The following is a 16,251-nucleotide window of genomic DNA, read 5'->3' as shown; positions in this document are numbered from 1 at the left end:
TTTTGCCGTGCCTAGGTCCATATAGCCTTCACTTAGTTATGAGGTTAAATTAAAATCACACAACAATGTGTGATACAGTGCATTCAAAGTATTCAGACCCCTTAACTGTTTGAACATTTTGTTACGTTACTGCCTTATTCTTTTTTGGGGTCAATCTACACACAACACCCCATAATGACAAAGCAAAAACAGGTTTTTAGAAAACACTAAAAAATAACATTTACATAAAGTATTCAGAACCTTTTATCAGTACTTTGGCAGCGATTACAGCATCAATTCTTCTTGGGAATGACGCTACAAGCTTGGCACACCTGTATTTGGGGAGTTTCTCCATTCTTCTCTGCGGTTCCATAAGCTCTGTCAGTTTGGATCGGGAGTGTCGCTGCACAGCTATTTTCAGTTCTCTCCAGAGATGTACAATCGGGTTCAAGCCCGGGAGTCAAGGATATTGAGACTTTTCCCGAAGCCACTCCTGCATTGTCTTGGCTGTGTGCTTAGGGTTTTTGTCCTGTTGGAAGGTGAACCCTCACCCTAGTCTAAGGTCCTGAACGCTGTGGAGCAGGTTTCCATCAAGGGTCTCTGTACTTTCCTCTGTTCATCTTTGCTTCGATCCTGACTAGTCTCCCAGTCCCTGTCACTGAAAAACATCCCCACAGCATGATGCTGCCACCAACGTGCTTCACCGTAGGAATGGTATTGGCCAGGTGATGAGCGGTGCCTGGTTTCCTCCAGACGTGACGCTTGGCTTTCAGGCCAAAGAGTTCAATCTTGGTTTCATCAGACTCTTTCTCATTGTCAGAGTCCTTTGGGTGCCTTTTGGCAAACTCCAAGCGGGCCGTCATGTGCCTTTTACTGAGGAGTGGCTTCCGTCTTACTTTCTACCATAAAGGCCTGATTGGTGGAGTGCTGCAGAGATGGGTTGTCCTTCTGGAAGGTTCTCCCATCTCCACAGAGGAACTCTGGAGCTGTCAGAGTGACCATCGGGTACTTGGTCACCTCCCTGACTTCTCTTACAATTGCTCAGGTTTGGACGGGCAGCCAGCTCTAGGAAGAGTCTTGGTGGTTCCAAACTTCTACCACGTAAGAATGATGACGTCGCTGTGTTCTTGGGGATCTTCAATGCTGCAGAAATGTTTTGTTACTCCAGACCTGTGACTCGACACAATCCTGTCTCGGAGCTCTAAGGACAACTCCTTCAACCTCGGCCTGGTTTTTGCTCTGACATGCTGTCATCAGTGGGACCTTATATAGAGAGGTGTGTGCCTACCCAAATAATGTCCAATCCACTGAATTTACCGACGGACTCCGAACAAGTTTAAGAAACATCAAGGATGATCAATGGAAACTAGATGCACCTGAGCTCAAGTGGGTCTTATAGCAAAGGGTCTGAATACTTAAATAAGGTATCTGTTAATTAATAACATTTGCTAACATTTCTGAAAACCTGTTGTTGCTTTGTCAATATGGGGTAATGTGTGTAGATTGATGAGCAATTAAAAAACATGTTTTAATCCATTTTAGAATAAGGCTGTAACGTAAGAAAATGTGGAAAAAGTGAAGGGGTCTGAATACTTTCCGAATGCACGAATACACGTTTGTCTGTGTGTCTCATAGTCACAAAGAAACTCATGCATGGCGAAAGATTACTCCAAACACGACACCAACATGATTCTCCAAAGTTGTTCTGTCTTTCTGCGGTGTCGTGAGAGGAATCCAAGGTCATTTTGATTCTCCTCTATACAACGGAGTGGATTGCTTAAGGGCCTGTGGATCTGCAGTTGTTTAGTGGTTTTATCTCTACGGCCACAGATATTGCCTCTAGACTACAGTCCTACTGAAATATCCCTGAAAAATTTGCGCCTTATGTAGAGAAATATGGCTCGGTCTAAATGTGTCCAGATGTTTTCTGCTACACAAGACAAAGACAGAACGACGACAGATGCACACACACATCCTTTACCATCTAGAAATGAATCACCACATGTAGTAAGAGTACTAACAAATATAATGTTAGCAGTTATATTATAAGCCAAAAGCTTCAGCAAAAAAACATGTGCTCTGCTATGAAAGGCAAGGTGGGTTTACGTCAATATCAGCATTATACCTGGAGCGACACTGTGGAAGTGTTTGTACAGTGTTCGTAAAGGCCATCATGTAAACACATACAAGGACACCTTACCCTTCCCTCCCACATACACCTAAACTTCCACACCCAACACACATTTAAAACAGTCACCCATAAGCACAAGGAAACCACCGATGCAGTGCAATAAAATGCATTATGAATTGGATTTACAGAATTATAAAGTGTGCTTTTAATGCATTATGAAAAGAGTATCCAGACTTAAAACAATGAATTTGGAACATCATCCCATAGTGGCAGGTAGATACTCAGCACAGACTGGGTAACGATGATGCTATTGCTACCTCCAGTACAGGGTGGGACTGGCCCTACCCACTCGTGAGCAGTTCCTGGGCAGAGGAGGAGCAGGCGTGACTCCCTCTCTGGTTCCCCAGGGCTTTCCCCACTCATGCAGAGTATATTAACATATCTGGAGTTAGCATGATATGCACCAGGCCAGCCACAGGAAGTGCAGTGGTCGGAGAGAGCGAGATGAGGCAATATAAATGGAGAGAGAGCACCAGTGGGAGACAGCGTGTATGCGAGTGAGACACACAGAGATAGTGGGCGAGGGAGAGAGAGGGAGCAGACAGAAGATAACATAGCTGAGAGAGTGGAGGGAGATACAGAAAGAGTTAGAAGCGGGAGGGGAAAATGGAGCGAGAGGGGGGGAGAAAGAGCATGAAGACGAGGTAAATTCACAGAAGCAGGATAGATAAACATAATGAGAGATGGGAAAGGTTGACAGAGAGCGGAAGGGAGGGGAAGAAACAGAGGAAGAGATTGAGGACTAGGGCTGTTATGACCGTATTACCGCCACACCCGCGGTCACGAGTCTTGATGCCAGTAAAATTCCACGTGACAGTTTAGTCATGGTAATTAGGTTTCTACAAGCTCTGGTGGTCATTAGTAGCCTACCAAACTTGCTAACTGCGGGGTATTCAGAACTCTATTGTAATTCTAATCACTCTGACATCAATGCAAATGTAATCGAAAATCTAAATCAAAAACACTTCATTAGAGCCCATGAGCTCATGTTGCTCAACATCTCTACAGGCTATGCAATTGCGTGAGAAAACAGAATTTTGATGGACTCTACTAAAAAGAGTAGGGTCCCATTAGATTGTATTTAGACTAGGCCTACTATTTATCAATTTTCCTAATAGTAAGCACATTGCTTCGCTTTAAATAGGTGTATAGCCTACCAATCTGGCATGAAAATGTGACTTGTTTCAGGAAACTAGGCGTATGTCACACGTCACTTCTTCACAGGAGCATCATTTGAACGTAAACATTTAATTTATCAAAATTCGTTTTCCACAAATACAAATAAAAGTTAAATTACGAGCCTAGTTGGTTGAGCCACGGAAAAAGGATGGAACCTTCCCGCTTGCCATGATTGGCTGAGATAATGGATGGGCTGGACATGCCGGGAGATGAGTGAGGTGCTGACCTGTTGCAGCCTCTACAACCACTGATTATTATTATTATTTGACCATGCTGGTCATCTATGAACGTTTGAACATCTTGGCCATGTACTGTTATAATCTCCACCCGGCATAGCCAGAAGAGGACTGGCCACCCATCAGAGCACGGTTCCTCTAGGTTTCTTCCTAGGTTCCTGCCTTTCTAGGGAGTTTTTCCTAGCCACCGTGCTTCTACATCGGTGTTACGTTCCCCAGTTTCTGTGTTGTTGTGGGTTTGTATGTGTGTGTATTTCAGGAAATGGCTTCCTGAAGCAGCTGATTGGTCGGCCCCATCGCTGATTGGAGCTCTGACCCCTCCCTCTCGTCAGGGGATACAGCTTTCTCTTCCTTACCCACTCCTTCTCCAGCTTGATAAAAGCCCGTATTCCTTAGTCAGGGAAGAGAGCTTTTTTATGTCCTGTGTTGATTGTTGTGGTGGTCTGAAAATTTTTGATATTTTGTAGCCACTCCTTCAGAGTTATGTGTATGACAATAGGATTGAGTGTTTTTTTTTTTTTTTTCACTTAAAGAACCGGCAAATTATTCTGTTTCATGTGTTCCCGGGGGGGGGGGATACACACACCTTGGGAGTGTTTAGGCAAGAGGGCTGCGGGCATACATAACCCGTAGTATTTAATCTGTCTATGCACACTAGGAAAGACCTGGGCGGACCACCCCGTATTTTGGTTAGCAAGCCAGGTGGTGCTTAAGGTTAGGTAAGGAGTGGGAAGGCAGGTAAGGTAGGAGGGGATTCCTTAACCTTTACCATCTTTGCTTTGGTTCCGTCCAGCCCCTTCTCCCCACATTACCGTGTTAAGGAATAATAAATTCCCTGTAAACGGTATTTCTCTCTGCCTCTGCCGTCCTTCCCCCGCACCTACGATCACATACTTTTTTCACTCTACAGGGAGTTGATGTAGTGGGGTGTTGCGTTCCCCCCTCCAAGAGGCGTACGTAACAATCTGCATTGCTTGCTGTTTGGGGTTTTAGGCTGGGTTTCTGTATAGCACTGTGACCGGCTGATGTAAAAAGGGCTTTATAAATACACTTGATTGATTTGGATTGGTCTGCCATGTAGCATGCGTTTGTCTATAACATGACCTGTTCAGTATGTGTTGACAGTTCTTTCTACCGCGCCATTTTTTAAAGATATAACGTTAGCCATTGAGAACTACAAAAGTTGCTGCTTTTTTCAACATTGACGCCCTGAACTTAGCATGCGCTATCAACAGACCAGTTGGAAAGTGATGGGCTACTTTCTGCACACGCCACGGTCAGTATGAACTGGATTGACTTGACAACGCTGGCCAAACAAGACAAACAAAATGGAGTTAAATGGTTCCAGTCTGCCGTAAAGCATTCGTCCATGTATACATACGGGTAAGGGTCTAGCTACATTTACAGATGAGTTCATATTTTTCAGAAAGTTGTTTTTGTTGCTAGTTAAAGCATACTGTTAGTTAGCTAGCAAACGTTAGCTTGTTTGCTCGCTAGCTAACGTTACAGGTATGATCTGTGTAGTAATATATGAATCAGAACTATTTGCATTGCTAGTTATAGCCTAATGTTAGCTAGCTAACATTAAATCTAGTTGGTTAGCTTTAGCTACCTGCAGATTCCTACTACTGGAATGACAATGTTTGTATTGGTAGTAGTATGACTTGGGATTATGCCGGTTCCTTGTCCAAAAATACATAAATAAAATTTTAAAAACTCAAGACTCCATTTCGGCCGGATATTTACATAACCTATAAAATTAGCCAGGTGTGTCTGCGGGTGATTACGGCCATCTATTGTGTGTACATGTCTCGACAACAGTGACCCATCCTCTTAGCTATATGTGGCTGGTTATAGCATTTCTTTCACATGACCCATCAATTTGGACAAGTGTGTCGGGTAAGCATCACCTAATAATGATAAAATATTTTTTCTGTACACTTGTTTTTGGTACCACTTCACTGTACCATTTACACGTTCTGTATCCTGTGCATGAGAAAATATCCTGTGTTTTATTAAGCTACCGTCAATTGTATTGTTCATACTATAAAATAAAGAATTAAGCCAATAGTCTGCTAAATGAACTAGTGTAGCCCACAGCCATGTGGCATATTTCTTCATATTATGTTTCTTTAGACTTATCTAAAACAAATCATGGATTTATTGTGATGGTGTATGCTATATTACATGGATTTAGACTTTTTAAAATGTCAAATGTTTGTTCCAAAAGGTCTGTATCAGTGACTTGTAGGCTATGCGTGGAAGCCAGGAGATGCTAAACGTGTTTATGCTAATTAACGCTCAATTACCCTGAGACCGGCAGTTATTTTCTTGACAATCACCGGCTGACAAAATGGACACCGCTCTAAAGAAGATGAGAGAAACATCTAAGCCATATGTCTGTTTAGCCCCGAGTTGATACTGCAGACATTCACTCACCAGTGAGAAAGAGAGAATCAATTATAGAAAGAAAACAAAATAACGAGAGCAGAGAATCTCTCACTGCTAGTCTCTGAAACTGAGTGCCGAGTCACTGGCCTGCAGGCTTCCAGCCACGTTTGTTTCTTCTGTCCACGAGAGACTACAGATGGACAAACACTGATTTAGTGTGGAAATGATATTTTCCAGCCCTGAAAAGGTATTTCCCAATAGAAAAGAGAGGACTGGATCCCTTGCCCCTTTCCTGTCTCAAACAGCACATAAATAATAGGAACATGTTCTGCCTTTAAGCAGTACAGGATTCTGCTGGAGGCAAGACTGAAATGACCAGGGATGGATGATTACCAGGCTGGAAACAGAATGAGAGAACAGCAGAGAAAGAGAAAAGCAAGAAAAGGAGTGTCGTGAGAGTGACCAAGGGAAAAATCTGTAAGGGAGCTGCAATCAGCAGAGCCACAACCAACAGCAGTTCGTCACTCTGGACTGATTGGTCCTGCAGCCTGCTCCTCCCTTCCCCTCATTTAAATCATGACCAGACCTCTTTACAGATAGAAAGAGCGAAAGGAAGAGGCTGTGTAATGGAAAGCGCGCAAGAGTGGGAGAAAGTACGAGGGTGTGTGTCTGAATGCATGCGAGAGAGAGAAAGACATGGGCCTAAACACTACAGCACAACACACTTCAAGGCCCCGGCCATACCTGATAAGACAAGTGTTCTCTTTGGGGAAAACAAACTAACGCTCTCCTCTTCTTCTCTGAGAGAGGGGGAACTAGGGAGTAACGTAGGACAAAAACACACACAGGAGTTCCCCTAGCCATTTTGGTACACAGTGAAAAGTCTCTCAAACTTCACACTACCAGTCACCTTCCACCCAAATCCGATTACAACATGGATAGGTTTTAATAGATATTACATGTACTGTACTCTGATTTTCACATTTGTGTATAGGGCTATAGTGTTTTCAGATCCCCTTTCAATCAATGAGTATCCACATCCAAAACTAGCCTTCACCATTCACAAATACTATGGCTTCAGATGGGACAGTGGAGAATTATGTTTATAATATCTCACAGTGACACCATACTAGGATTGTGGTGATCATGAAATTGTCAGCCGGTGATTGTCAAGCAAATAAACTGTTGGCCTGACAGTAATTGACCGTTAATGAACATGAACACATTTAGCATCTCCAGTCTTCCACACACAGCCTACAAGCCACTGATGCAGACGTTTGGAACACCTACATCTTAAAAGGTCTAATAACGCCATGTAATATAGCCTACAAATTCACAACAAATCCATTATTTTAGACAGGTCTAAAGAAGCATCATATGAAGAAAATGTAGTCTATTTCAGAAGAACAGAACAGCCTACTCTGCGTTGTTCTTATGCCGATGACAACAGTGGTAGGCCTGATCACCGACAATGACAAGACAGCCTATAGGGAGGAGGTCAGACCTGGCCGTGTGGTGTCAGGACAACCTCCTCTCCCTCAACGTGATGAAGACAAAAGGAGATGATTGTGGACTACAGGAAAAAGAAGACCCAGCACGCCCCGATTCACATCGACGAGACTGCAGTGGAGCAGGTTGAGAGCTTCAAGTTCCTTGGTGTCCACATCACCAACAAACTAACATTGTCCAAGCACACCAAGACCATCGTGAAGAGGGCACGACCAAACCTATTCCCCTCAGGAGACTGAAAAGATTTGGCATGGGTCCTCAAAAGGTTCTACAGCTGCACCATCGAGAGCATCCCGATTGGTTGCATCACTGCCTGGTATGGCAACTGCTCGGCCTCCGACCGCAAGGCACTAGAGGGTAGGGCTGGGCGATACGGCCAAATTCTCATATCCCAATATAGGTAATTTCATATCCCAATAGCGATACATATCACGAAATAGCACATTCTGTAAATTCAATTAATAAATCATTTATAAAAAGTGACCATATGTAAAGGCCTATTTCTTATTACATTGAATTATACTCAAATAAAAAAGATACTTAATCAAATATGAGTATTTCTCCTTTTATTTAGAACCTTTGTGCACATTTTCAATTAAGCAATGAATGTATAAAATAAAATAAAAGGTAAATAGAAAACACTTCAACTAGTTGCAAACAAAATAAATGTAGGCGTAAAATATAGATTTGTAGGGGCTTGCCCGTTTTGCATGTTATTTTGGCATTAATGCGTGTCACATATCTATTTGCATTTGTTACCTTGGGTCAAGTGTTAGCGCCAACTCACGAAACCCCCGTTTCTCGACTGTGTAAATTGGGGCCATGTCTTTGCAAATCTAAGTTGTAACAGCAGCTGTTCTCCTTCCGTCTTCGTGATTGTTTGCCATATGGTGTGCCGCGGGCAAAAGCCTCTTGCAACATTTGAGTCGGGGGTTTGTTTTGAGCACTGTACCTTTCTGGGTCTCATCCGTAGACTCTCTCCGTACTGTTTCACATGATTCTTGCGTAAGTGGTAAGAGGTTAGTGGTGTTTGAGCCGGTTGTCGGGACCGGCCTGCGGCATATTTAGCAGAGGACGGTTTCCTGGTCCGTGTCAGACTTTTCATACCCAAACCACGTCCATGCGACCGAAGTAGCACCTCTTTTAGGTACGACCTCCGTGTCTCCATGCTCTGCATCACATTAACTCTCCTCCATATTGGTTTGTGTTGCAAATGTTGTAAGAACGCAAGGCATCGACCAATTGACTAAATATATTGCCGTAAAGAGCGATTTGCGACAACGAAATAAACGATAGAAAACAGTCTATCGTCACACGACATATATCACCCAGCCCTACTAGAGGCTAGTGCGAACGGCCCAGTACGTCACTGGGGCCAAGCTTCCTGCCATCCAGGACCTCTATACCAGGCTGTGTCAGAGGAAGGCCCTAACAATTGTCAAAGACTCCAGTCACCCTAGTTATAGATTGTTCTCTCTGCTACCGCACGGAAAGCGGTACCGGAGTCTAGGTCCAAGAGGCTTCTAAACAGCTTCTACCCCCAAGCAATAAGACTCCTGAACATTTAATCAAATATGGCTACCCAGACTATTTTCAAATATGGCTACCCAGACTATTTTCAAATATGGCTACCCAGACTATTTTCAAATATGGCTACCCAGACTATTTTCAAATATGGCTACCCAGACTATTTTCAAATGGCTACCCAGACTATTTTTATTACTTTGTCAGCTAACAAGATGAGTAGGCCTAACAAACAGCAAAAGGACTAGCCTATGTCAATTTACTATCCCCCATAGTACAAAAGTTGACCTATTCTATTCTTTGCAAGAAATTAAGCAGAGAATCTCTCACTGCTAGTCTCTGAAACTGAGTGCCGAGTCACTGGCCTGCAGGCTTCCAGCCACGTTTGTTTCTTCTGTCCACGAGAGACTACAGATTGACAGACATTCTGGGACAGTTGTGGGATGCGATAGATCCCAAATTATTACCACCACTAGCATCAAAAAAACTTTTAGCTTAAAATGTTGATCAACTATTAGGCTATTTCTTCACATTATAAGCTCATAAATGAGCACATGGCAGTAGGCGCGAATGTTCCATTAGAGGAAAACACCATTATCAAAAGTCACCGCAAACGCAATTATAAAAATGTGCATTTGAATGGTGAAAATGATCTTCCCCAAACTTTAAACTCACGTGCTGCTTATGTACGCAGGTTAGGCTCTACACCAATTATAAAGCGGATTAATTTGTTTCATTTTACATATACATGTGAAATGAGTTGATTTAGAATGGACCATTATCATGCACCTGTCTCGAAACAGGGGCAGCGGGGGAACAAAATGTCATCTATGCACTTAAATAACGAAGACGCTTTTCCTGTGGTTCATTTTCATGCCAGCCAGGTAGACTATTCTCCTGTTGAAAAGATGAACAATGTGCTTAATATTAGGAAGGTTGAGAAATATAGTAGACCTAGCCTATTGACAACTGATGGGATCCTCTGTTTAGAGGCCTTCACTCTGTTCTCACGCAAAGGCATAGCCTATAGAAATGTTGCGCAACATGAGCTCTCATTAAGTGTTTGATTAGATTTGCATTGATGACAGAATGATTAGAGGGACAATAGTGTGCCGAGTACCAGGCAGTTAGCAAGTTTGGTAGGCTACTAATGACCATCAGCAGCATCAGAGCTTGGCGAAGCCTAATTATCGTGATTAAACAGTCACGTGGAAATTGAGTGCCTTTATGACCGCCGGTGTGGCGGTAATACAGTCACCACAACAGCCCTACAGACTGCACCAAGCAGGGGTCTCAGGAAGTCTTATGTTCTGTGTGGTTTCATATGGTGCCCATTCATTTAGTCTGTTCCTCAATGAAACATTGTGTGTCCTACAGGTCAACCAGTGAATTTGGAAATTAGAGTTGGTAATAAATAAATACAACTCCTGCAGGGACAGTGCCTCTGCATTTCTGGCCTGGGCATTCCGTGTATATCCTGACAGCCTATCATTTTCATCTGCCAAGGTAAGGTTTACCTCCTGTAGAGTAATGTACTTAGGGCAAGGAGTTTTTCCTGACCATGGGAAACTGGGCACGCACGCACGCACACACACAACCTCAAACATTTCCACTGCTTTACGGAGCAGAGCTGAAAACCTTGATAGGGGCCGAAGGAAGAAATACTTCCCATTTGTTTGTGTCTAAACCTCTTTAGGCCATTACCACAGCAGCCATTAACATATTTCATCTCTTCTTTCCTCCATCCCAACCCTCTCTTTAATACAATAGCTCTAAGGTAATAGAATCACGCCCACTAAGCTACAGCTCTCTCTCCTCCTTATCCATCATTGGTGCAGTAAGGGAAAGTCCTCCCTGTTATCTCCTGTGGTTAACATGGTATTATCCCTAAATCACATCAAAATATCATGTGTTGCTCCCAGCTTTGTACCGGTACCACGACAGCAAATATTAACACATTTTCCTAGATCGTATTGAATGTTTGATTATATGTCTGAGCTGGCACAGAGCTCAGATACTACTAATGACATAGATGGCCTCCGCTCTTAAGACAGGCTCTGGGGACTGGGGTCTAGGATCAGGTTTCGAAACAAACCAAGGTTCTCTACCAAAGCATCGTGAGACAGAACTTTACCCAGATCTGCTCCACGTGCCATATTTTCTCAATGTAATGAGGGCAACAACCATATGCGCACTATGCAGCTGTAACATTAACAATGGATATTAGAAATTATAAACTAGGTGGTCTGAGCCCTGAATGCCGATTGGCTCAAAGCTGTGGTATATCAGACCGTATACCACGGATATGACAACAAAAAACACACTTGTTACTGTTCTAATTACGTTGGTAACCAGTTTATAATAGCAATAAGGCACCTCAGGGGTTTGTGGATAATGGCAAATATACCACGGCTAAGGGCTGTATCCAGGCACTCTGCGTTGCGTCCTGCAAAAGAACAGCCCTTTGCCATGGTATAATGGCCATATACCACATCCTCCTCGAGCCTTATTGCTTAATTATATTGCGCATCTGCAGCATTTGAAATAAGTGCTACTTCAAGTGCGGCTTTTCTGCCTTATACATGTTAACCTGAGACTCAAGACAGATTCAGCAGCTGTCCCCATGCCCTTCTTATTGTCATGTAGTTAAATCACATTACAACAGGATAATGTGTTTGTAGAGGTTTTGTTGGATTTCTTTACTTTATTTAATGTTCTGCACCGGCAGTTCTGTTCATGGGCCATCTCTTTCATTCACAGAGAGGGTAACTGGCTGCTTCACAAACAAAAGCTGCATCAGCAGCACCCAGTTAAATACCCAGTCAAACAGGTCTTCCACCAACACAGCGTTTTGTAAGGATTCCGTTGGTACTAAAGTAAACAGCACACAGGGTGTAATGCTGGTGATAACAATGCTGAGAAGTGGACCCTGCCATCCAAGGCAATTGCTGAGACAGTCACACACACAAAAACCATGGGTCCCCTTACACTACCGTTACTATCAAATTACACACAGAAAGATACAGTACTTGAATGAGCACATTCAGTGCAGTGACTGGAAAAATACTATTCAGCAATTGTGACAGAATAGTCAGACAGGTTCTTTAATGAATGGAGGTATCTGGAGAAACTGCCATTTGGGGACAATCCTTCAGTTTAGCCAGGAAACACCAGGGTTAGAAGAGAGCAGACCAATCAGAGATCTTTATAGTTTTCCATTATGCCTAAATTGTCCCCTCAGTCAGATCAGATGAAGGTTTGCAAGGCCTCCCTCCTGACACTGTCCATGACACATGCAACTCTGTAGTTAACGTATGTGTGTGTCTCCCACGCTGATAGCAAATTGACTACACAGAGGTAAACAAAGAATTAACCCTTGAATCCAAGTGCTCCATGTCAGGCCATTAAAGTTGAGATATGATAAAATTATAGTTCTATTGCTGTGTTGCACTGTGTGGTGCTTATGGTCTGACCTTCTACAGTATGTCCACACTGACTGGGAGTAACCTTCCTGAACTCAAATGTATAGTTGTACTATAAAGACATGACCGTGTGTGTTTGGTCGGGTTTGAGGGATTTGACCTTCACGAGTTAGTGCCTTGCTATATTTATGGGAGAATAATACATAGCATGAATTATTTTTCATTAATTAGTCTGAATTAATTGACTTGCATGCAAAAGCCAATTAGGCCTAAATGTACCTTTACCTTAAATCTCTTTTTTCCTCTTACATTTCCTTAAAACAGATCGTTAACTTCAGCTGCCAAGTTGCGGTCTACTAAAAAAGACAGAAATGCCCATGAATCAAGAGGACACTCACTGATTTATACACCAAAATGACCTTACCCGAGCTCAACCTTTAAAATGAAAAACCCAAACAGTATTTTGGGAATCAGAACTGCTTAAGCAGTGGTTAGCAAGCAAACAGCAAGAGCAGGGAGATCATTTCAGAGTTATTCAAAATGGCTGACTTCACCCATCAACACGAGTTATCCCAGCACTGTGCTGCTCTGCAGACTGCTATTGGCTTCTGGGAAGTAGCATCTCCTCTTAAGAACTGATACAGTTCTGAGAACTGCTCTGGGAACAGCAGAGACACTGGACTTGTTTATAAGAACTTCAGAAAAAGCGTGAGAGAATAATTGTGAGATGATAGTATGGGTACTTGGAGAATACTGCAAGATGATATTGCGAGGTAATCTGGTAATTTAGGGGCACAAAAAGTCAGGAGCGGTGTGTGTGTGTGTGTTCGTTCAGGATCGTACTTTCTCAGGTGTTCATGCTCCTTCAGAAACAGTTCTGTTCTTCTGTTGTTCACTCCTGAGCCACTCTTGTATGTCCTGTTGGACAGAAAGAGAGAGAATGGGTTTAATTCATAGAATACTGTGCATATAAATTAGTCAGACAAACAACTCAAGATGACGTCACTGCTATGACCATCTGAAATATTTACTGACAAATTGATCCTGATTCATCTAAGGCAGGGGTGTCAAAGTCAAATGGACGGAGGGCCAAATAAAAAAATCAGCTACAAGACGAGGGCCGGACTGTTCGAATGTTCATTGAAAATTTTTTAAATGACGCATATAGTCTAGTGAACCTAATTGAACCTACTGAAAACCTAACAAATATATTACAATATGATCAGATAAATAAAGCAATATTTTCTTATGGCTCTGTCAGTAATCTTTAATTTTCAACAGACACAAAAGACAAATTTCCTTTATATAAATATCCCCATAACATGAACATTAAATGAAAGAAACCGGTATTCAAGGCACCATCAGTAGACTATATTTTCTATTTTAGCAAAAGTGGGCTAAATTTACTTCAAAGAAAAAACAATAATAGCAATTTTCTATCATCCACTCAACTGAAATATTTTTAAAATATAATTGGATTGAAATACAAAAAAATAAAGTGCAAAAATCTATTAATCAAAAACAACACTTTGTTTAAGGAGAAGTAACATGCAGTGAAAACAAATATTAAATTTTAACTTTTAAACTTGAACTGAGTAAAAACTCTAAATATGTGATTGCACAGTAATGTTCACTTGTTTGAGGTTGAGGGTGATACTTGGTGGTGTCCCATCTTTTCCACAAGTTCATCAATGTTCGGGGTAAGGCTCTGAGCTGAAGAAATCCTCAGAATTGAGTGGAGGTGTTCAGCAGTAAGTCGACTTCTGTGTGATGTTTTGTTCAGGTTCATCAAAGAAAACAGTTGTTCACACAGGTATGTGCTGCCAAACATAGACAATGTTTGAGCAGCCTGGATGCGCAGCTGGGGCATTGTGCCGGGGAGGAAACGGGCGAACTCCGCAGCACCCACTGCCGCATATTTTGCCCTCAGTGCATCATTGCATTGGAGGTCAATCAACTCCATTTGGAGGTTTGGTGGTGAGCTTTCCACGTCAACAGCAAATGGGTTACCGAGCAGTTCCAACCTGCTTTTTTGTGCTTCAAAGTCAGCAAATCGGCGTCGAAAGTCAGCGGCAAGCATACCTATTTTATCAGCCAACTGTGTGCTCGGGAACGCACTGGTAGAGAGCTTCTCTTTCATGGTCTGGCAGCTGGGAAAGTGGCTCAAATTTTCTTTCCGCATCTGCGTCTCCCACAGAGTCAGTTTGGTTTTAAATGCCTTCACTGTACTGTACATATCAGAGATGACACGATCCCGACCCTGCAGCTGCAAGTTTATTGCATTCAGATGACTCGTAATGTCACACAGAAAAGCCATTTCACACAGAAACATTTCGTCTCGGAGTTGTGTTGTGTCTTTCCCTTTGCTGTCCAAGAACAGACAAATCTCCTCACGAAGCTCGAAACATCTTTGAAGCACCTTTCCCTGGCTTAGCCATCGCACCTCTGTGTGATAAGGCAAATCACCATGCTCCGTTTCTAACTCCGTCAGAAATGCCTTGAACTGGCGGTGATTCAAACCTTTGGCTCTGATAAAGTTAACTGTGCGCGTGATGATGCTCATTACATGCTCCATTTTCAAGGCTTTACCGCACAACGCTTCCTGGTGTATGATACAATGATAAGCTGTCAGCTCACCTGTCGCGTTTTCCTCTTGCATCTTTTCCCGTATCTTCGCCACCAGTCCGCTCCTGTGTCCACACATCGCAGGTGCTCCGTCGGTTGTCAAACCCACGAGTTTTTCCCAAGGCAGCTCCATCTCATTTACACATCTTGACACCTCTTCATACAAATCATGCCCCGTAGTTGTGCCATGCATAGGACGTAAAGCCAAAAACTCCTCTGTCACGCTTAGGTTGGAGTCCACTCCGCGGATGAAAATTGACAACTGGGCAATGTCAGAAATGTCGGTGCTCTCATCCACAGCCAAGGAATATGCAATAAAATCTTTTCCCTTTTTCACAAGCTGCTCTTTTAGATTGATGGACAACTGGTCTACTCTCTCGGCAATGGTGTTTCTGCTCAGACTCACATTTAAAAAGAGTTGCCTTTTTCTGGGCAAACTTCGTCACAAACTTTAATCATGCAGTTTTTGATGAAATCCCCTCCGTAAATGGCCGGGCTGATTTAGCGATCTCTTCTGCCAAAATAAAACTGGCCTTGACAGCAGCCTGGCCTTGTGATTTGGCTTTTTTGAACAGAGCCTGTCGAGATTTGAGGCCTCGTTTTAATTCCTCTGCCTTTTGTAGCCTTTGTTCCATGTCCATATTCTTGTTTTTGTCCGCGTGTTTCGTTTCATAATGTCGTCTCAGATTATACTCTTTCAGTACCGCCACACTTTCTCCACACAGAAGACACACAGGTTTTCCAGCTACCTTCGTGAACATATACTCCGACTCCCACCTTGTTTGAAACCCCCGGTTCTCAGTATCCACCTTCCGTTTTGCCATTTTTGATGGGTATCTGAAAGTTAATTTTACTGTGATGCTGACGACTGCTGTGCCAATAAATATTGAAATGAAGCAGCCTACTGCTCGGTGCGTCACCTTTGCATTGTGGGAAATGTAGTATTGGTGCGTGTAAAAGATCTGCGGGCTGCCGGCTTGCTGCGGGCCGGTTCTAATAATAAATCAAGATCATCCCAGGGGCCGTAAAAAACCTTCTTGCGGGCCGGATGTGGCCCGCGGGCCTTGACTCTGACATATGTGATCTAAGGTATTAACCAAATTCAGCCACAATTGTATTAAACACTTCATCGATGGATTCATCATTGTGACCATTTGAAACAATCTGAATCAACCATCTGAATCAAGGTTAGTCT

At 42.9% G+C, this 16,251-nt stretch overlaps 1 protein-coding gene across 3 annotated transcripts in view; it reads right to left on the bottom strand.

The window, feature by feature from the left end:
- Window positions 1–16,251, bottom strand: part of LOC115141768 (Golgi SNAP receptor complex member 1-like) — a 51,816-nt gene that overhangs the window by 26,591 nt on the left and 8,974 nt on the right. For all 3 annotated transcript variants that reach the window (XM_065000323.1, XM_029680947.2, XM_029680949.2), the window contains exon 6: window positions 13,275–13,349. In XM_065000323.1, coding sequence (XP_064856395.1) covers window positions 13,275–13,349 — 75 coding nt within the window. The remainder of the gene's footprint in view (window positions 1–13,274; window positions 13,350–16,251) is intronic.

This window comes from Oncorhynchus nerka, linkage group LG14 (assembly GCF_034236695.1).
Source record: "Oncorhynchus nerka isolate Pitt River linkage group LG14, Oner_Uvic_2.0, whole genome shotgun sequence".
NCBI classification, from domain to species: Eukaryota; Metazoa; Chordata; class Actinopteri; order Salmoniformes; family Salmonidae; genus Oncorhynchus; species Oncorhynchus nerka.
This window is presented reverse-complemented; position numbering and strand designations above follow the sequence as displayed.